Genomic DNA, 21,443 nt, shown 5'->3' with positions numbered 1-21,443 from the left:
ACAGAGTTATTCCTAGCCTTGGAGATCTTGAAGTTTTAATCATATTTCTTGGTAATATCCATGCTGTTCCTCAGTCATTTGTATATCTGGTTGGATGCAGTTTAAATAGTGACTTTGCTAATGTGGGACACCGAAACCATTTCCACTTGCTCACAGAGTTTTGCAAACCATTCTCATTTTTATTGTGACTGCAGTAACACTCCAGTGATGGGCATTCAGCACTGTGGCAGTCATATAGATGGGGTTTTCTATTTTACCGCATGCAACATCAGATAAGCAAGGTCTATCTTTGGAGGACAAACACTGTATGTCAAATGTTATAAGGGAAAAAAAAAGTCTTTTAAAAGGTGTACTTTATCTAAAAAGATAAAGCTAACATTAGATAAGCCAAAGATACTCACAGGGTGAAGTCCATTTGGTCTATGCTTAGAATCAGCAGCAGATTATGGCGACAATGAACAAGGAGCAAAGGTGAGCATAAGTGGCAGTCTGCACACTGTCACCAGCCCATGGTCACCATGGAAATAGAAGACAGAGGAGGATTGGTTCACATGCGGTCTCTCACAGCTTGAATTCAGATGCCTTCTCTACTGGCTCCAAAGGGGATGTGTTTCAAGCCTCCATTGTAACACTTTCCTATTATCCTTTGAGCACCAGTTGGCCTGTTTGCTTCCTCTAATAAAGGATGGCCTATTGTAAAGGGGGGAAATTGGACTTATCATAGGGTATAGTATAGTTTCTGGCATGTAACAAACCATAATTTTGAAGAATAATCAAACAAAATCAAATCTGTATGTCTCTCATTTATTCTCTCCTGTGTATTTGGTATGGTGATAAGAACTGAGAAAAGTATAGAGACACATCCATACTTTTAGGAGTATGAATGGCCTGTCCTCTGAATATTTGAATTATAACTCTATGGGCATAACCCACTATGAATGAGGAAGATTCTACTTGCACAGACTGTGTACAGGCCTTCTTTCCTGTCATTATTTCCTGAACAATACAGTATAATAACTGCTTGTGTAGCATTTACCTTGGGTTGAATATTATAACTCATCTGGAGCTAGTTCAAGTATACAAGAGGATGTGCATGTTATATGGAAATACCTATACCATGTTATTCCAGAGTTTTGAGGGATTTTAGTATCCATGAGGTCATAAAACCATGGATACCAAAAGATAGCCACAGCCTACAAAACTCTGAAACATTAGTACCGTATAGCAGCCTATTATGACATTTTACCAATTTTTGTTCTTGTCCCCAAGAAAAATAATGAAGATGATCTACATAGCAAGACCTGCGGAATAGCAACACCTGCAGTGAGAGTAGGCATGTCTCTACAAGTCAACCAAGCAGTGCCAAAGCCCATTGCCTTCAGAGCTTAATCAACCAACCTCCTGCTTCAGGAAGTCAGGACAGTCGTCAGCGTGTTTGCTATTTGTCATGAGCATGCTATGCCAGCAACAGAAACAAACAAGCTTTTGTCTTCCCACCGGGTTGAGTAGTGTCAGTCATGGTTTGACATATCATCCCACCAACCTTGGTAATCTTGTGGGAGTAAATGTGTGTTCATTGTTGAAGTAGGCCCTAGCAACAGCAGGTGACCAAACCAAGCTGAAGTCCCAGGGGCATTCAGAAGTTCTCTGCCTGTCAGTTCTTCATGCGTACGCCAGGTATCAGGTGATATATTGGGGGAAGGGGTGGATTGCCTTTGCAATGCCTGGTGTCCATCACTGTGGAGTCTGGGTAAGGGACTTACACCCTTTCCCCAGTCCCTGGCATTTCCAGTAAGTTCTGTGGTCTAGTTTCCTTGATAAGATTTTGATGCACCCATATGTTACTGTACAACGTCAATTAGTTTGTGTGGTGGCTCCCCGTCTACCACCAGCAATAAGTCATTGGTCAGTCTGTGATAGTGGTGGTATTCATGTATCCACATGGGAACCTAATCATCTTCTATCCTCAAAGTGATGTCAAATCTACTTGGAAAATGGAGTCTTTTAGGGCAAGGTATGCCTTAAAAAACCCACTGCTTTATATAATATGTTGTAACTAAGAATGAGCATATCATGACCTCAACACTTTCATATTCCTAGGACCTATGAGGTTTCTTCCAGGTAAGACAATGAAACATGTTGCTTAATATTTTCTGGGTTTTTTTTTTGTGTGTGTATGTGTGTGTGTACCTGACCATTGGCACAATGTGTCTTCCATGTATATCAGCCTAGATCCCTACCTAGATACCTCCATGAGTGTCCTCCACTATCTTATTACTCCCTATTTTCTTTAAAACACATAGCAGTCATTCAGTTTATTTATTTGAATCAAATATAATTCTGTTGCCCTCACTAGATTTGAACCCATTCTGTCACTGTGTCCAGGTCCCCATTGCATCCAGAGCAGACAACTCCGTACCAAATAACTTTCTCTGCACAGACCTCATTCTCAGGGAGATCTTTTCCACCTCTAGGCATGACACCTTCCCAGCCCGTTATCCTGGCTCATTCTTACTATGACGTAAGTCACCTGAAATCATTCTATTTCTGTGTATACTCCTTTCAAACCACAAGCCCCGAAGAGCAGAGTCTGAAACCAAATGTACATAGTTCATGGCTATATTGTCAGGAATCAGTTATTGTGCATATAAATATTTAGCAAACAAATAAAAGAAAAAAGGTTTTTTTTTTTTCTCACAAGAAGCAAAGAGAGATCTTTTTCCCAGAGAACAAAATATTATTTTAGAAATGATGGTGGCGCATGTAAGGTATACTTCTCATGTAAAACAAAAATGGCTGTGAAAATCAAAGATAACTGTGAGTATAAAAAAAGAAACAAATATTAAAAAAGAAAGACAGCCTGAAAGCTTTTTCTGTCCCTAATTGTAGGCAACCATCTCCATACAGTTCAGTAGCTCCTCTGGTATCTTATATACGGAAAGACAGCCAAAAGATAAAACCAAAGATTAAGTCAAAACATAAATTAAAGTCATATAGAGCCAAGGCAAGCTAAGTAATTCACTTTCATTAGCGTAGTGTAAAAAGATGTACATACGTCAGACAGGACTTGATTGGCTCATCTGCTATGTAGTTATAACATGGTTGACCAATCAGGAGCCTCCTTTGCACCTCACTGTGCGCAATTGCAGAATAGGAAAAGTAAAATTGCCCTTGAACTGCTTAATTAGCCCAAGGAAATGTATGTAAAGAACTGTCCTGTAGGAGCTCAATGGGTGATGGCAGCTTTATGGCAGCAGATCAATTATCCACCCCAGCTGGAAGTGTGTCGAGCAGAGCACTTACTAATATTAGAAAATGGAAATGCACTTACTTTCCTTGCAATAGCCTTAGACGGCTTCTCTGTATTTTGGAGCATAGCATTAGTAACCTGTTAATCACATTATCTAATTGTCAGTGAGAGAATGCTAAATCAGATCTTATTGGAAAATGAAAAAAAAGAACAGAAATATTATTATGACAGTAGCATTTTTTTTTTACATTGTATGCAGTTGGAGGTTTGGGAATACAACTGAAGTTGCCTTTTGCTGGTTCTTGGCTAATTAGCATATCTTGCAGGTACATAAATTAAAAGAACTGATCATTCTGCCTATGCATTACTCCTGTCTTAGTCACTGTTCTATTGCTGTGAAGAGACACCATGACTAAGGAAACTCTTATAAAAGGAAGCATTTAATTGAGGGCTTGCTTACAGTTTCAGAGGTTTAGTCCATTATCATGGTGGGGAGTGTGGTGACATGAAGGCAGTTGCTAGAGCAGTAGTTGAGAGCTATGTCCTGATCCTTAGGCAGAGGGAGGGAGGGAGAGAGAGAGAGAGGGAGAGACAGGGAGAGAGAGAGAGAGAGAGAGAGAGAGAGAGAGAGAGAGAGAGAGAGAGAGAGAGAGAGAGAGAGAGACTGTGCCTAGCATGGGTTTTTGAAATCTCATTGCTCACCTCTAGAAACACTCTTCCACCTCCTATTCTTTTCAATCCCATCAAAGAGTTCTGCTCCCAGGTGACTAAGCATTAAATTGTATGAACCTATGGGGGGTCATTCTTATTCAAACCATCACAGTTGACCAAAGAGGAAATTTGAAAGACCCTCAATTTTAGCTAAGGCTAATTGAAAGACAGGTGATGCTTGATTAGCTGAGGGATCAGATTTGTGTCTGTAACTAGAGTGGATTTACCATTTAAAATAAATGCAATATTAACACACTCAAGGTCTCCCTGAGCTGAGAACTAAGGTCAGCAAATCACCTTTTTTTGCAAAACTATTTGGAACCATTTTCAGAGAAGTAATTTCTGGATAATCTGTCATTTGAATGGTTTTATAATAATGTCAGTTTGACAGCTTCTCTTCTAGCAACAGGGCCACCGATCAACTGCACCTGGGTTTATGTAGGACAAAAATATACTAATTGATTTGTGTAAGCAACATGGCAGATAACTATCAAATAAAGCCTATGGCAGCTGGCAGGTGTGAACACTGCACACTTACCTGTGGCTCACCGAGTGCACGCCAGTACTTGGAGGCAAAATCTTATGTTTTGTGTTCACTTTTTATCATTGTTTCCATATAGATTTTTGTGCATTGAAAGTCTTTTTTCAGAACTGCAGGCATACCATTTTTATGAGTAAAAGTGTTGTGAGATAGTAGCCAGAGGCAGCATCAAATTATTTTCTGATAATTCTTCCCACTGTCCCAAAGTCCACTGAGACTTAGGTTCCACTTATGCCTTAGGACATTGGTTGCAATTTTCATAAATGTGATACACTTCATTATAAATCTATTATGTTACACATAGATATGAACCTTTACCTAAAGAGTGACAATTACATACACTTTGTTATATTTGATTACAAATCAAATGTGAGAGAGGGTACATAATAATTAGTAATAGAATACAATAATTAGTAATTTTATATGCATTGTGGTATCTCCAGACCATAATTATAACCAAGAACAGCCAGGCTTTAAAGTGTGAGTCTCTTTATAACAAGACTTAATGCTTCAGATATATAATCTCCTCAATGGGATCCTGTGTTTTAACTTTTCATATTAAATGGGTAGTACAGTTTGGGGGAGGTTGTGTAAAATTTAGGGGGTTTTAGCTAGAGGAAGTAACTCCTTGGAGGTGGGCCTTGGAGGTTTTAGCTCTGCTGGAACATTTCTCTTCCTGATCTGTAAAGATTGAGGTAGTCATGCTACAGGTTTCTGCCACCAGGGACCAAGCCAGTCCCAACCATCATTCCACCCCTGTTATAACAGACTGTATCCCCATAAACTGTAAGCCAAACTAAATCTTTCCCCCTTTAATTTGTTCCTTCAGGTATTCTGTTATAGTGAAAATGAAAGAACTAGTACAGAAAACTGGTACCATCTATGGAGACACTGTTAAACCTGACCATGTCACTCCTCAGGCTTTGGAACCTGTTTGTAGTTATAATTAGGCACTATTGTGGGTGGTGCAAATGCTTAGAGATGCATGAAAGGTCTACAGGTTTTGTCCAGGACTTGAAGGACTTGAAGCAGGTCTGTCAAGGACACAGACCTGCTGCCATGCCCTCCCCTTGCAATGTGTGTTTCACACTGTCTCCTCCTCGTGTGCTTCAGGGAACACAACAATGTCAAGTGAATGTAACTCAACATGAGCTGCAGCCTACCAGTGTCATTACAGACACAAATTAACATCCATCAGAAACATGTTGTCACGGAATTTGGCTTCTAGATGGACAATTCGGTGTTTATAGGGAAATGTCGGGAAAAGCTGATATAGTGAGGAAAGAAAGCTTCATAGATTTTTTAGACCACCAGGGAGCGAATTCTTGTGGTGACACTCGAAGCAGCCTTAGGCAAGTGACATGATTGCTTTCAGAATCTCTTGCTTCCATATGAAACAAGAAAAATCCTAACTGGCTTGGTGGTGGTGGCACACACCTTTAATCATAGCACTTGGGAGGCAGAGGCAGGTGGATCTCTGTGAGTTCGAGGTCAGCCTGGTCTACAGAGTGAGTTCCAAGACATGCAGGGTTACTCAGAGAAACCCTGTCTCAAAAAACAAAACAAAACAAAACAAAAATCCTAACTGTTGTTAGGTATCTATTTACAGTGTATAATAATAATGATGATAATAATAAAAATAATAATAATAATAATAATTATTATTATTATTAAAAGTAGTCCATATGCTTAGCGCACAACAAGTTCATAGCAAGTCTTTGCTTAGTCTGAAGAGAGTAGAATAATGGTCAATCTCTTTAATCAGAATTTTGTGAAGAATTCTCAGTAGAATGAATGAGTGTAGAACACTACTCGGGGGCTACTGACTGAGCATCATCTGGTCTCCTCCCCCCACTAACAATGTACTGGGCTGTGTGGGAAGGGTCCTGTCATCTCTGTGCTGTCTGTAACTCTACAAGGAGGAGCATGGTTTGTTTCTATTTTTTCCTTTTGAGACTATGTACCTTACATCTAGTGAGCATTTAATAACTGTTAAATTGGTTCTGTAATAGTGTGAGGCTTCTGTGTGGGGAGCTTGAATACAACACAGGACGACTTTGAGAAGTACAGATTTCACTCTCATGCTCTTGGGGGCGACATGAAATCCAATAAAAACCCACGGCTTCAGTGTGAGGCTTCTCGGAATGGATGGAGCTAGAGAAAGAAAATACAATTGCTAACATGCACATAAGGTCCCTTGCCCCAGCCTGCAGATTTGTTTTCCAGGTGGACTCTGAGGATGGTGGAATCTCTCTCCAATGAGCATCCAGCCAGGAAAGCCATGTACATTAGACTTGTCTTTGGCATTGACCTCTGGACTAACAATGGTTTCATAAAACCTTTCAGTTCACTGAGGTCTAATTCTGAAACCACGAAACATACTTTATTCTTTCCATTCCATAGCCTGCCCTATATGTGTTTGTTTTTCTTGTTCTTATTCTTACTTGGGGGTGGATAATTTTTCTCTAGAGCTCAGGGGATGAACACTTCTGACCCCAAACTCATAGCAGACAGACATGGCCAGCCTGATAGTTCAAGTCCATTGCTCTGAAGGTTTTATGTTCTGTTACATGCTATCATGGGGTGGTCTGTGGGGGCAAAGGCAGCTGCAGAGGCATTAGTGTTCTAGAAATGGAGCAGCTGCTAAGAAAGAGGAAAATGGAAGGAAACGTTGGGAGCAGAGCACTGAAGATCCAGCCGACTGTTTTCAAGCTCTCACTGCATTCAGGACCCAGCAAACACAGGCGAGTCCTGTGCTGTTTCAGAAAATAAAGAACTGTTTTGCTTTCAGAAGGAAGGATGGTCAGAATATTTAACTATTTACATGCCAGCAACACTGACCAGTCAATGTAGACAGTGCTCACTGAAATGGACACCAGCTCTAAGAAAATCAGAAGAGTCATATTGTGCCACCCTCTTTTTTAATTATAGTCATTGCAAAAGCTACTGAAAATATAAAAAGGAACCTCAGGTGCAGAATCCCCCAGCATACCAAAATCCATTTTACTTTATGCAATAAAATAATTTGAAACTAACCTCATCAGAGTGCCTCTCCAAGCAATGCCTCTGTGACTGGTTAATTTTACTATAGATGACACTTGATGTATATTTATTAGCTCTGCTTTGTATTTTCAGTTCTTCCATCGTCTTTGTTTTTATTTTCAATTACATTTATTTTAACTGATAAGAAGAATGAATTTGTACACATGAACAGGGGTACTCTGTCATGTTTCAGTTCTTGCATACCCTTGTATCCTTTAGTTATATACCCAGGCGTGGTGTTTCTGGATCTACTTTATCTTCGAGAGCCATCTCTCCATGCTAATTCCCACCAACAGTGTGCATAGCCTCTGTTCTAGTTTGCTTCTCTGTTACTGTGATCGAACACTGATCAAAAGCAACTTGGAGAGGAGAGGATTTTTTTTTTCTCAGCTAACAAGTTGTAGTCTATCGATGAGGGAGGTTGAGGCAGGAACTGGAGCAGAGACCATAGAGCAATGCTGCTTACCCGCCTACTCTCCATGGCTTGCTCAGCACCTTTCTTCTACAAGCCAGGACCACCTGGTCAATGGATGGCAACATGAACAGTGGCTGGGTCCTCCTCTATCAGTTAGCAATCCAGAAAATGCCCACAGGCAAATTTAATGGAAGCAATTCAATTGAGATTCCCTCTTCCTAGGTGTCTCTTGTGTGTGTCACATTGACAAAAGACAATCTGTCACAGGCTCCCTCTTCTCTACACTGCCTGTCTTTTCTCTCTTGATATAGGCATGCATCTTTGATGGGATTATACCACATTGCGGTTTTAATCTGCATCTGCCTGAAGATCAGTGATTCTGAGCCTTTATTTTTATTTATTTATTTATTTATTTATTTGTAAACAAGTGAGTTTCATTGGGGTCACAGGAGAATGGGGGATGAATTAGTTAACAGGAGCATGGGCAACTTACTAGTGGCTACGCATGTAAAGAAAATATGTCTACTTCACTCAACAACTGGGCACTGCCTATAGATCCCCTAACCCCAGATGCTAATATTGATTTGTGTGAACTATTAGGCCAGAGAGTAGTGCAAAGGATGTAGCAGTATCAACCCCAGTATGGAAAACTTAGGAAAGAAGCCAGAATAGAAAACCAACTGGGGGATAAAACAGATGTTGTAGAAGGGTTTCCAGAAGGAAGCAATGCTGGGTGTTACTGGGACCGGCCTGTCATCCCTGGTGCCTGGGAGGCTGAGGCAGGAGTATTGCAAGTTCAAGGACAGTTGGGCAACTCAATAATACCCTGTCTCAATTTTTTTCTTTAAAATGGTGGAGTTTGGGCTACAGTACAATTAGAGTATTTACCTATCATGTGGGAAGGCTGGTTTCCGCCTCTCCCCAAATGGACTGAATCCACATGGATTGTGAAGATTTATCTATTTTTTAAAAATTGGGCTGGTTTTTTTTTGCTCTTGATATTTAGAATATTTTATGTATTCTATAATAAAACCTTGCCAGAAGTGTAATTAGCAAACATGTCTCCCATCTTTTTCAAATCTTCAGCTTTGTTTGACACAATCCATCACTCCTTTTGTGGGGTAAAGGGAAGGAACCCAGGCTCCCCACATGGTAGGCAAGCACTTTCTTACTGGGTTATATCATAAGCTCCCATCTTTAGTGAACAGTTTTAGAGAGGGCATCACCAAGTTGCCCAGCTGGCTTTAAACTCATTATGTAGCCTAGGATGTCCTTCCAATCCCCCTGCCTCAATCTCTCAAGTACCTGGGATTACAGACATGTGCTAGCAGGCTCAGCACTCCCTCTCAGCTTCTAGGACACCTCTTTTTCTGTGTCCCCCTCACCCCTATTTCTCTTTTATATTCTAAATGTTGGTTTTCTCAGTACTCCACCCACTTTATGCATCATGATCTTAAACCAGCATCCTGTTAGCAACGTCTCAGTCTCATGGGTACCTCCAGTCTCAGCTTCTTCTATGAGCGTCTCAGCTGGCCACATAACACTTCAGTTGAGATGTTGTTTTAGCTTCCTTTCATTTTATAAACAATAGAAGTTTATTTGGTTCACCGTTCTGAAGGCTGAGAAGTTCAAGAACATGACAACTGCATCTGATGAGGGCCTCCGTGTTACTTTTTAACATGACAGGGGGCCAGCAAGCTCACACAACTGCATGATGCACTAACCACCCTAAAAAGCCTTGTGTCTTCTTCATACAGTAACAGTGGCATTTCCATGTCATCATGGGTCCTGGGGGAGCCTTTCAGACCATAGCAGATGACTGTCAAGCTGTTCCGCATTAGCAGGTATGAAGTACCTAACCCACTTCCCTGTTTTCTCAGCGGGGAGCCAGTTCCCTAAATTCCTGGGCAGATGCTGTAGCCATTCTCCAGGTGTCTGGTTGGTAACACCTTCATAGGCGTCTTGATCAATACCTTCATAGGTATGTTGATAATACATACCTTCATAGGCATCTTGATCTGCCTGCCTGCGTGCTTTGCTTAAACCATCATTTGTACCTCAGCCCCTGCAGCACTCTCCTCATTGGACATCTCTGCTCTTTTACCATCCACACTCCTATCACCACTCTAACACGTCAGTTTCTAAAACATAGCCACCTCACACTCCTCCCAGCTGCCTTTGCGCTCCCTTCTCCTCCTGGCCAATACGATCTTTTTTTTTTTTTTTTTAATTTTTTGAGATAGGGTCTGACTATGGAGATCTGGCTGTCCTGGAACTCACTCTGTAAACGAGGCTGAACTCACAGAGATCCCCCTGCCTCTGCCTACTGAGTGTTGGGGTTAAAGGCATGCACCGCCACATCCAGATGATATAATTAATCCTCTTTCCAGGTTTTGCAGGGCTTCCTCCACATGAAGATCATGTTCGGAGATTACTTTCAACTCAAGTGGCACCTGTGGCCAACTCACTGCTTTTGATTCCCTTTCCCTGTCTTAATCCAGAATGCTCATCACCACCTAACATATTTCCCCTTGTTGATAGACTTCTTGATACCTCCACTAGAATCCAGGCAGTCCTAGAAAATCGTGAGTCTGAAGGTCACTCATCTACATGGCCATTTTACACTTGGATCTCCTTTACACTCTTTCCGTTGTGAGGGGAAGGTTTTTATGTTGATTCTTATTTCCCACTGATCTCTACTATCAGTATTTTTTTTTCATGGAGAAAAATGACCACAATATCAAATTTAAAATTTACCAAGGACAATAATATCTACTATGTGACAGTAAGCAATTAATTCTCCCTTATAGCTCACGGAAGAAATCAGTCATTCCGACAGTTGAATGTGACCACGGCTGGCAGCATGTGTACAGCCAGCCAGACTGCAGCAGTAACTGAATGCTGTACTGAATACCACACAGCATAGGATGATCAGGGGATGATGGTGCTGTGTCCTGCAGCCAGTGTCTGGAAAACAATACAAATGTTCTAACGAATTCCTTCCACTGGATTTCACTCTTTCTGTGGAAGGGGCATTCCTTTGGAGTTTAATGCATGCAAACATATCATATAGTTAGAACTCATTCTTCTTAAGACGTGCTGAGAAGGGGCTGGAGAGATGACTCAGCAGTTAAGAGCACCAGCTGCTCTTCCAGAGGACCCAGATTCAATTCCTAGCACCCACACGATGGCTCACAGCCATCTTTAATTCACTTTCCAGGGGTTCCGACACTCTCTTCTGGCCTCCATGGGCACTGGGTATGCACATGATACACAGACATACAAGGGGGCAAAACAGTAACGCAGAAAATCAAAATAAGTAAATCTTAAAAAAAAAAGAAGCACTAAGTAGACCGAGATTGACAGATCCCAGAAGCTAAAGCTGAAACGACCCGTTGCTGTTTCTTTAGACTCTGCATTGCCCATTACCAGCAAGCCCTCACCCAGCTGTGCACTCCCCGCTCTTTCCCAGGAGTCTATAAGATGTTAAGCACTCTCTCCATGCTGGTGAACTGTGTTGCCCCAGTCAGGGTTATTGATTTCCCATCATTCCAGAGGCCACATGATGCATTTCCTTTAGTGTAAACACTTTTAAGACCAGCTTTGATTTTGTCCTTCCTTACATCAGTCTGCCAGGGCAGGGCATCTGTTTGTTTCCATTTTGGAGCTTAAAGGAATGATGCTTTCGGGGTCTAGATGTACTGAAGCTTGTTTTGAAAAAACCTACTGCTCTCTCAACTAGGGCCTTGAGGCAAGTTCTCTTAAAAGTAATAGAGTGTAGTTAACTTTTCAGACCTGCTCTGGGCTCAAATTGTTTTTTCAGAGGTAGTAAACTAACACTTACAACTCATTGATGTATGCTGTCTTTTGAATTAGCTGGGGAAATATGGGCTTCTGAGAGTAAGTAAAAAAAAAAAAAAACTTGTTGAAAGAAAACAATTAAACACACTACAAAACACACCCTTATGATTAACGATTTTTCTAGTTCTTGGATATTTGGAAATAGACAGAACACATGAAAAGTCACATTCCAGGATGAAGAGGTGGGTTCAGCAGTCAAGAATGCTGCTGAACTTGCAGAGGACCAAGGTTTGTTTCCCAGAACCCACACGGCAGCTCACAACTCTCTGTTACTCCAGTTCCAGGGGGTCCTGTGTCTCTTCACCTCCACAGGTACTAGGCATACATGTGGTACACATCCATCCATTCAGGCAAACACCCATACACATAAAAGAAAATTGAATCAATCTTAAAAAGAAAAGAGAGAAAGTCACATTCTTTAAAACATTTCAGGAAAGGGTGTAGACATTGATCTGGACTTGTTTTATGGCTGAGTGAGGTCTACCATCTCTACTATGAGTTGACAAAAGCTTCCTTCAACCAAAAAGCCAAAAAAATTGACCCCCACCCCCAAATTAAATAGTTTAGTTCATAAGGTTATAGAACATTTTCCTTTATGGAAATAAGACAGTGATGATGTATTTATCTAAGTATTCTTTAACAATAAAAACTTGGAAGTCAGAATGTGGTAAGAACCTGAATGATCAGAGAAGTGGCAGAGAAGCTTTCTCTCTGTCTCTCATTCTTCCATCCAAAGGTCAAGACCCTCTCTAAGCCGTGTCCTACTACTTCCTGTCTCTCTATCTATCCTCACTCCTCCAAAACCTCTATGGTTAATTTTGGTCAGTTGGTAGCTAGCTCTGATTCAAAGCAAATTTTTTTTGGCAGTCTTGGAAGGGTCAGAATCCAATCAAAATATCCCACAACACAGTGACTATGAAGAGAAAATGCCAATGTGACATGAGGAAAGGGTGGTAACATGGGACATCTGAGAGGTAGCCTCCAGCCACCTCTGTCCTGAGCATCCTGCACAGTTACTGCCAAGTACCTTTCATGGTCTAGCTTGCCTCAGAACCACTGCATGTCCCCCAGTGTGGGAAATAATGACTCTAACTCATGCTACTGTGCTTCAATTTCTTCGTCTCTGACTTGGTTGGACAAATCTCATCACTTCTTTCTTTTAGGGGGTGACAAGAAAGATCACCCCAAACATGTCCTTGAGCAATTCTCCACACATCTTTAGTGTTTAAACTTGACCTCTTCTATAGAAGTCAGGCTTCTCTAGAGGAAATAACCCGTAGGATGAATCTATACATATTAAAAGTGGGGTTATGAGAGTCGCTTAGAGGTTGTGGTCAGACTAGTCCACCAATGGCTGTCTCCTGACAAAGTCCAAGAACCCAGTAGTTGTTTTAGTCCATGAAGTTGTGTCTTAGTTAGGGCTTCTAATGCTGTGAAGAGACACCATGACCATGGCAACTCTTACAAAGGAAAATATTTCATTATCATGGTGGGAAGCAAGGCAGCTCTCAGGTAGACATGGTGTTACTGAAGGAGCTGAGAGCTCTTACATCTTGACTCAAAGGCAACAGGAACAGACACTATACATGGCTGAAGTATATATGAGACCTCAAAGCCCACCCCCACAGTGACATCCTTTTTCCTACAAAACCACACCTACTCCCATAAGGCCACATCTAATAGTGCCACTTTCTTTGGGGGCCATTTTCTTTCAAAGCATCACAGGCTGGATGTCTCAGCTGGTCTTCAGTCTACAGTGGAATCCTGAAGAAGCAGGCTGTAATACCAGAGAAAGAATGGCTTAGCAGAAGAATAGATGAACTTGCTGGTGAGGCTGAGGGCAAGTAGGCAAAGAGCAAAAGCTTCCTTCTCTCATGTCCCTTTATGTAGGCTGCCAATAGATAGTGTGACCCAGACTTAGGGTGAATCTTCCCACCTCAAATGATTCACTCAAGTAAACTCCCTCAAGGTGTGCCCAGCTGCTTGGGTTTCAGTTGATTTGATTCCAGATGATCAAGTTGACAACTAAGATTAGCTATCACATCCACTCTCTCTAATTATCTACTTTCTTCTTTTCTTTGTGGCCTTTGCAAAAAGCTTAAGCTTTATGTTAATATTTCCATGGTCTCTCTATACCTGGATAATGAAAACAAAGCAAAACATCCAGTTTTTTCCTCATAACTAATGTTAGAGTGATACATAATGCCCACCGTGTTGTTTCTCTTACCTAAATCCATCCCATGCTTCTTCCAGGAAACACAAAAGAGATTTTCGTGTTTTTTTAGCTTTCAGAGAGCATCATTCATCATTTTAACAAACACTTGAGTTCTTCATATATGCTGAGCTGAGTTCATGTGTTGAGAATACAGCAGTTATCAAAACAGGGAAAAGTCATCTGAGCTCCCCGGAGCTTACATTTCAGTGGGGATGACTGGAATGGCAAATAAATTCGCAGAGCCTACTGTATAACAAGGCTTCCGAGAATTAATTCAGCCAAGTGCTACTATGGCAACTTTGCCAATCAGAAGCAAAGAATTGCTGGGGAAAAATGAGGCTCTCTAGTTTCTTAATAAGAAACAGAAATGTCACCCAGAGCATAAGAACAATTCTTCGGGCCACCTCTGCTCACTGTCATCTGAAATCCTGTTGCTAGGACACTGGTAAGCTTAGGAAAGCTAAGGACACTTTGCAAGCTGGTATTTTTTTTTTTTTTTTTTTTGTGGAATGATGTTCTGATAGTCACATTTTGAATTCAGTTCTGAAATATACATGAATAGAGATTAGCTAGGAAAATAAATGTGTCTGTAAAGTTGACTTTGAAATCATCTGAAGCTTGATAATCTAATGCTATAAAAAGAAGATAAATAAACTATTAAATGGGGAATGAGTTGACATTTTAGAGTAACATTTTAGAATCTATTATCATTCTAACATGACGTATCTGTTGCACTCATGGACTCACTACACTATGATTACTGACCAAGACTCACACGAGATTAGGACCGTCAGCATTCTGTCATACATGGGCAAGGGACATACGAAGCCTCAGTCCTTCTCGGGGCTCTATGTGCAGATAATGGTTGATGGGGAAAAGGTGTCATTGTCTATAGTGATGTCATCACTGACAAGTTGCCCATGTTCTGATGAGAACCTTCCCCTTTGTGCTTATATAAGCAACTATAATTAAACTCGCTGGGTTCCAAAAGCAGCTATCAGTGTGGGAGGAGAGGGGGAGGGGAGTAATGATCAAAGGTCACCATATATGTGGACAAAACTGTCAGGTAGTAAGTAGAAACTTTCGTGGTTTCTAATTTAAAAGGTTATCAATTTTTCAGTAAAAGCTATTCTTTGCCTTAATTATTTCAAAAAAAAAAAAACCAATTGATCAATTGTTAACCCAGAAAATAGGACTTTTCTTTTATTCTGGCTTTAGTTTCTTGGGGTAAAGCAATAACTGCTGTTAGATTTTTAGCCTCAATTTCTTATCTACAGAGAAATGAGGAATCATCATTTTACCACCAGGGAACTCAAAACCAAGCTTGAGTTTTTCTGAAGGACACCCAGATCTCTTCCTTGACATTGACACTCAACAAGGAAGCACTGAGAAATGATGACTCCAGGATGTCCCAAGACCATACCGTCCATATGCATAATATTGCCCCCAAATCCTGCCCAAATATAGTGTATGAATACCAGGGGTCAGGGACTGATTTTCATTGCTACAGACAGAAGTAGAAAATAGTAAGCAATAGAAGTAGATAAATGTAATGCCACTGCTTATTATTTTATATGGAAAATATGCTTATCTGAATGAAAATTAACCATACCTCATCTGTGAACAGATGTGGAGTCGGAGATGTGTCCGTGCTGTGTACAACATCATGAGCTGTTGAGAACTGTAGCATCTTGATGCTGTGTGTCTAACTCACTCTCATCACTGATAGAGCTCTGCTGTTGCTGATATCTTTAATAGCAAAGAGCAATACCAAGGCCTCAATTCCTAAACATTGATAGCAATTCTCTAAGAACAAAATAAATGAACATTTTATAATATGCCATGCCAGGAGGATGAGTGTGTCTATCCTGAGCTTGTTAGTTGAATATATTTTACCTGGTCACTCTCCTCATACTTTATGTCTTTAGTTCACAATATGTCCTTGACAGTCATATAGAAAGTGAGCAAGCTGTGACTCATAACACCTCTGTACCATGTGTATATAAACCTGGCTGTGCATTCATGGTGTCAATGCCATGACAGCCCCCGTGTTTGCTATCAATCATTCATCTGTTCCTTGCCCCACTCACTGGCATCTTGTTAGAAGGCAACAATCCCCAGGGAAGTTGTTTGTGGAGAAAGAGTTACAGTTGGTCTTGTTCACTTTAGGGTGAGATGATTCTAATAATACCCACCCAAAGAAGGGAGGTGGGTCCAAGCCCCATACACTGGCTCCTGGTGGAAGATAGCTGATGATCATGGCTAATTCTCAGGCAAGGCACACAAAGCTGGTTAAAAATGTCAGCACTGGAGCCAGGTGGTGATGGCACATGCCTTTAATCCCAGCACTCAGGAGGCAGAACCAGGCGGATCTCTGTGAGTTTGAGGCCAGCCTGGTCTACAGAGCGAGATCCAGGACAGGCACCAAAACTACACAGAGAAACCCTGTCTCAAAAACAAACACACAAACAAAAAAAAAAAACAAAAAAAACAGCAACAAAAAAATGTCAGCACTGAAATGAAACCAAAATACCATGCTACTTTTCTGTGGTTAGAGAAAGCCTAAATGAACAGAAAGCATGCATTCTTTGGAGCTAGAATGTCTAAGCTCTGCTGCATGATGCCTGTGACACTTGGGACTAGTGATTCAACATCTTTGAGTCAAATTTCTCATCTATACACACACCCCTCCATTATTTCTGGAGTCACCACAGGGAGACTCCTGTTGAAAGAGAAACCAGAACACACTTGTTTTCCCATCTTCCTGATGAGGCCACTGTTAACATGTCCCTGGGAGAGGTGCCCCTCCCTTACATCCTTTCTGAGTGGCCTCTAGACCTTTGCTCTGACCTAAGCCCTGGTCAAAGGCATCAAGGTGACTGGTACTATGCAATGGATGGGGACAGATAGGGAAAGATGGCATCCTTCCTTTCTTTATCATAGCTAGTGTGAAACATCATCAGTTTGCTCTGCTTGTCTCTCAAGATAAAACTAACTGTGAATTATGCTAGAAAACTAACTCTGCTTATTGACCATTTCTGTGTTTCATCTTCTGTATCTGTCACAATGCAGGTTGCTACCTAGGCATTCATTATGTCATGCTCTTGAGAAGGATGTGAGGTTGACAGGTTTAATACTGATTTGTAGATGAAGTGACTGAAACCTGTGGAGACAAAAAGCACCTTCCTCTCTCCCCTTTGCTCTCTGTTTTAAATACCTGGAATCACAGGTATTTAAATTTTCAGATATCAATTTTCCAGTAAAAACTGAGCTCAAAATGGTATAGCAATTACTATGATTGCCATTCCAGTGGTAGCCAAGGTAGACCAGATGTACGCTGACTCAAAATGATGAGTCTGAAGAGGTACGGAAGTAAGAATTGAAATACAAAAATTAAAAGAGGAGAGAGAAAATGGGCCCAGGGAATTCAATTAAGTAAAAGAGTTTTGAAACAATAAAACATGGTTTTTATGACAAATGAAGCAAAAGGGTGAATTGGGAGATGCCATGGGTGAGTCATGATCCTCTCTGCTTATTCTCTTTTAAAGACTTACCTTACAGTTACTTTTCCTACACACACCACCCTCACATGTGAGCACCAACCCCTCTCCTTGATATCTTCTTTTTCTTTAAGTGAAGCCATCTTCTTGGAAAACACTACAGTGGCTCTCCTCTCTCTTATTCTCCCCCGCCACTCCCTACTTCCTTAACTCATCTCTCTAGCTATGGGAAGAGTTGGGAAGTAATTGAGAAACTATTTTTTAGTGAATGAGGTTTTGACCACAGTCCAAAAGAAATCTCCAGAGATTGCTTTTAAACTAAAAGCAATTTCACACTAGCAGAAAACTTTAGTTTCATGTAAGAAAGTCTAAATCGGAGAAGTCAGAAAATGCCTTCTGACAAAGAAGCTGGTTCAAATACAGTGGCCCAATGACTACCAAGGAGTGTGCTCTATCTGCAACCAGGAAATAAAAAGACAAGTTTTAAACGATATTGTCATTCATGGAAGACAAGTAAAGATACTCTGTCACTCATTTTATTTGCAGTCATAGCTTTTATCAGTCACATTTTAGCATTCAAGGTCAGTTTCCTTTGTAGTAGTTTTTATGTAACATGGAAAGAACAAAGAGGCTCTATGTGGGGAGCAAATGCTGTACTCAACCTCAGCAATAGTTTACAGATAGAATCTCTGATCCATTTTCCTACTAATAATTTTATACAATATATTCCAAGTCCATTTAACATTATCCATTTATTTCCTGATTCCCCTAAATCTATTTGCTACTAATGACTTAAAAACATGGAGAGGCGAGGCTGATAGATTTGCTCACAAGCAGACAAGATGATGCTGTACCATTTAATTTTCTTCTTGTATATGTATTTCCTATCAGCACCTTGAGATGGTCCACTGATCTAAAGACTGCTAGATGCTGAAGACCACCACTCTTCTATGTCCTCTTCCTCATGGCTCATTCTCTTTGAAAAGGAAACATGCATGGAAACTCTTAAGGGACCAGGCACTGTCCCTAACCTACCTATATCAGATGTTGGGAGTGAACTTAGCAGTTTCATGTTGACTTTGTGGATTGAAGTCTCAAATTAATATTTTGTTCATGTTTTCTAATTTGAGTTGGTTAAAAACACTAACTAAACATAGTTCTGTACCTTCAGTGATTATCTAATTATTAAAAGTGAAAGTGTGTCTTTTAATGTCTATGAGCCCATCTCAAATATTCTTTTATATTTGGTGTTTTTATTTCATGGGATAATTATGATTTTTAATGTAGGGCTTTAAAGTCAGACCTCCTGATAGAATCCTTGTGGTGTCAGTTTCTCTTCTCTCTGAGAAAGGAATGCCCTGTGCAGTTTTGCCTCCACTAGAAATGACGGATGGCAATCTCGGGGTTCTCCCTGCTGCTCTTGCACATCAGGTCCTCTATCTTTTGGCTCAAATTCATCTGCACAGCAAGCGAGCAGACTAGAGTTCTTTGGCATTGGAGCATTCTGCTCAGTTTCTAGAGAAGAACTTAGTAAAAATACTTTAGGGGAACACTGGAACTTTGTCTTTTTCTATAAGACATGACATTATAGGGCTCATCATTTTGAAAGTAGCCAGATAAAATATCACAAATTTATTAAGCCCAGATCACTTACCTCTTTTGTCTAAAAATATAAAGACCCATACACAGTAGAGACAAACAGTAAAGACCTAAACATAAGTCATTTCCATACTTGCTTCTAATTACCGGATTAGAATTGGAATAATGACATAATTTTTATTTTTCATGCATAATAATACCCAATGTATATAAAATAATAATTTTCAAGTGAAATAGATATACCCAGCAGCTAACTGAAAATAAATGATTTTTTAAAAAGTGCTTAGAGGAAGTCAGTTTGAGGTGTCTTGCTGCTTAAGATGAAGCAAAGCAGATCACAGATACACTTTCGTGTTGCCTTTTTGACAGGACTGGGAATTCCCACACTTCATGGGAGATGTTGACGTGAATCTTCCCGGCTTGCACACTCCTCACATGCAGTTCAAGATCCCCTTCTTCCAGAAGATCTTCAAGGAAGAGTACCGCATCCACATAACAGGTGTGTTGTGTGACTCAGAACACCGTTGGTCTGTTTCCTGTCTCATGTTTTCTGTACAAATTGAACCACTGATGGGAGCCCTGAGTTAATTATCTCTTACTCACTTACAATGCAAGATGGCTCCAGGTGGGCTGGTGATTCAGTGCCATCCATCTGGGCTGTAGGTTCACGGTGGCTTTGGCAAGTGACATGTTAATATCCAACAAGCACATCGGAACAAATGGAATGGGGACAATAATAGAAAGGGGCTCACCTGTTTCTTATCTGCTTTGAACAGCTCACCTCAATCACACTCCAGTGGCCATAACTAGTAGAGGAGTGGACTTAGAGTTAAGGAGCACAGGGCAGTGCAGCTCCTGCTTGAGTAGTCCCTGCAGTGTCTGGGCTGGCATTCTGGTGTGTGGACAGAGAGGGACAAACTATTTGATAGACAGTTATTCCCACTATGCTTCATGGGCCACTCCACGCTGACCTTACACACACTGGGATTCTTTTTCATGGTTACCAGTGTCTATTTTCAACATCAGGACATTCTGTGATTCTGCATTTACTGCTAAGTTGATGACAATGTGGTTTTGGATCTTCAGTCAGCCCACATGCCTTTAAAGAATGTGGCTATGGACTATTTGATTTCATGGAATCTACTTCTATGTCCTGGCACAAGTTTGTCTCAAGAGATTCTTTTGTGTCTCTCCAGATTATTTTACTTTCCGATTTTTCATGCTTCTGAAATGCATAACATCTCAGTCATTCTCATCTCCCAAAAGATATCCTGGAGATACGTTTTGTACCTTCTCTCACTTTTTTTTTTTAACAAAAAGCAGACAGCTGAATGATCACGGATAAAGGGTAGCATTCAGTCCTAAGCTGTTTGAATGCAGGGCATGAATGTGAGTGCTTTAAGGACAATGGCCTCGGATCCCACACTTGTTACAACGAAAGCTGCAGAAGAAATCTGTGCTTGCACTACTGTCTGTGCTGATGGATAAAAATAGCCCAAGCACAGGAAACATTAACATCTGAGGACTGAAAAACTCTGCTTCCCAGGTGGGAAGCTGTGCTTTCACTCTGAGTATGAGATGACCTTCCTGAGTTTGAGAATGAGCTCATGCATAGGGAAGATGCATCATGTTTCTTCTCCTATTCAAAGTGACCGAGGCTCATCTATTAAATTCACTGGATAAATCAATCAATTTGAGTTCAGGTCACATAGTGTGGTTTCAGCGTCCCCACATAATCTCTGCAGCATGCTATCCTCTTGGACTTCTAAAATAGCTGTCACACACATGGCATCACCATATCCCTCTGGGTGGCTTTGCCTGGACCATCTGTTCTTGCTACCAGCTCTTGTCTCAGGCCACCCCTGCATAAAGATGGTCTCTGACTATCAGAATGCCCATTAAAAAGTATACTACTAAAACATACACTGGGTTATGGGAAAATGAATATAGAAACTAATTGGAGAGCAAATTAGTTTTTAAAAATTGTACTGCTAAAAGTACATGTCAGGACTACTTTACAGTGTCAATTATGGAAGGTACAGATTCAGGGTTTGCAGTATCCAATGTTTGTGCAGTTTGGGGATGTTTTATTTAGAAAGATGAACAAAAATTCACTTTTAAAAGTTGTTCACCGTGTCTTGGAAAGGCTATGTGATTGCAGGATGCCTGAAGCTGTACTGTCATTAGCTATGAGCCAGAGATGCTGTGCATTCTGGTAAACACAGATCCAGGCCCTCAAACCTGGGGCTAGGAACTAGAAGCTGAAAAAGAATAAAGGCATACTGATAGAGTTTTCCGGAAGGGAATGT

General features: G+C 40.8%; 1 protein-coding gene across 1 annotated transcript in view; it reads left to right on the top strand.

The window, feature by feature from the left end:
* The window catches only part of Tmem117 (transmembrane protein 117), a 458,729-nt gene that overhangs the window by 423,638 nt on the left and 13,648 nt on the right, over positions 1 to 21,443 (top strand). The window contains exon 6 of the mRNA XM_059247072.1: positions 19,504 to 19,633. Coding sequence (XP_059103055.1) covers positions 19,504 to 19,633 — 130 coding nt within the window. The remainder of the gene's footprint in view (positions 1 to 19,503; positions 19,634 to 21,443) is intronic.

This window comes from Peromyscus eremicus, chromosome 20 (genome assembly GCF_949786415.1).
Source record: "Peromyscus eremicus chromosome 20, PerEre_H2_v1, whole genome shotgun sequence".
Classification (NCBI taxonomy): Eukaryota; Metazoa; Chordata; class Mammalia; order Rodentia; family Cricetidae; genus Peromyscus; species Peromyscus eremicus.
This window is presented reverse-complemented; position numbering and strand designations above follow the sequence as displayed.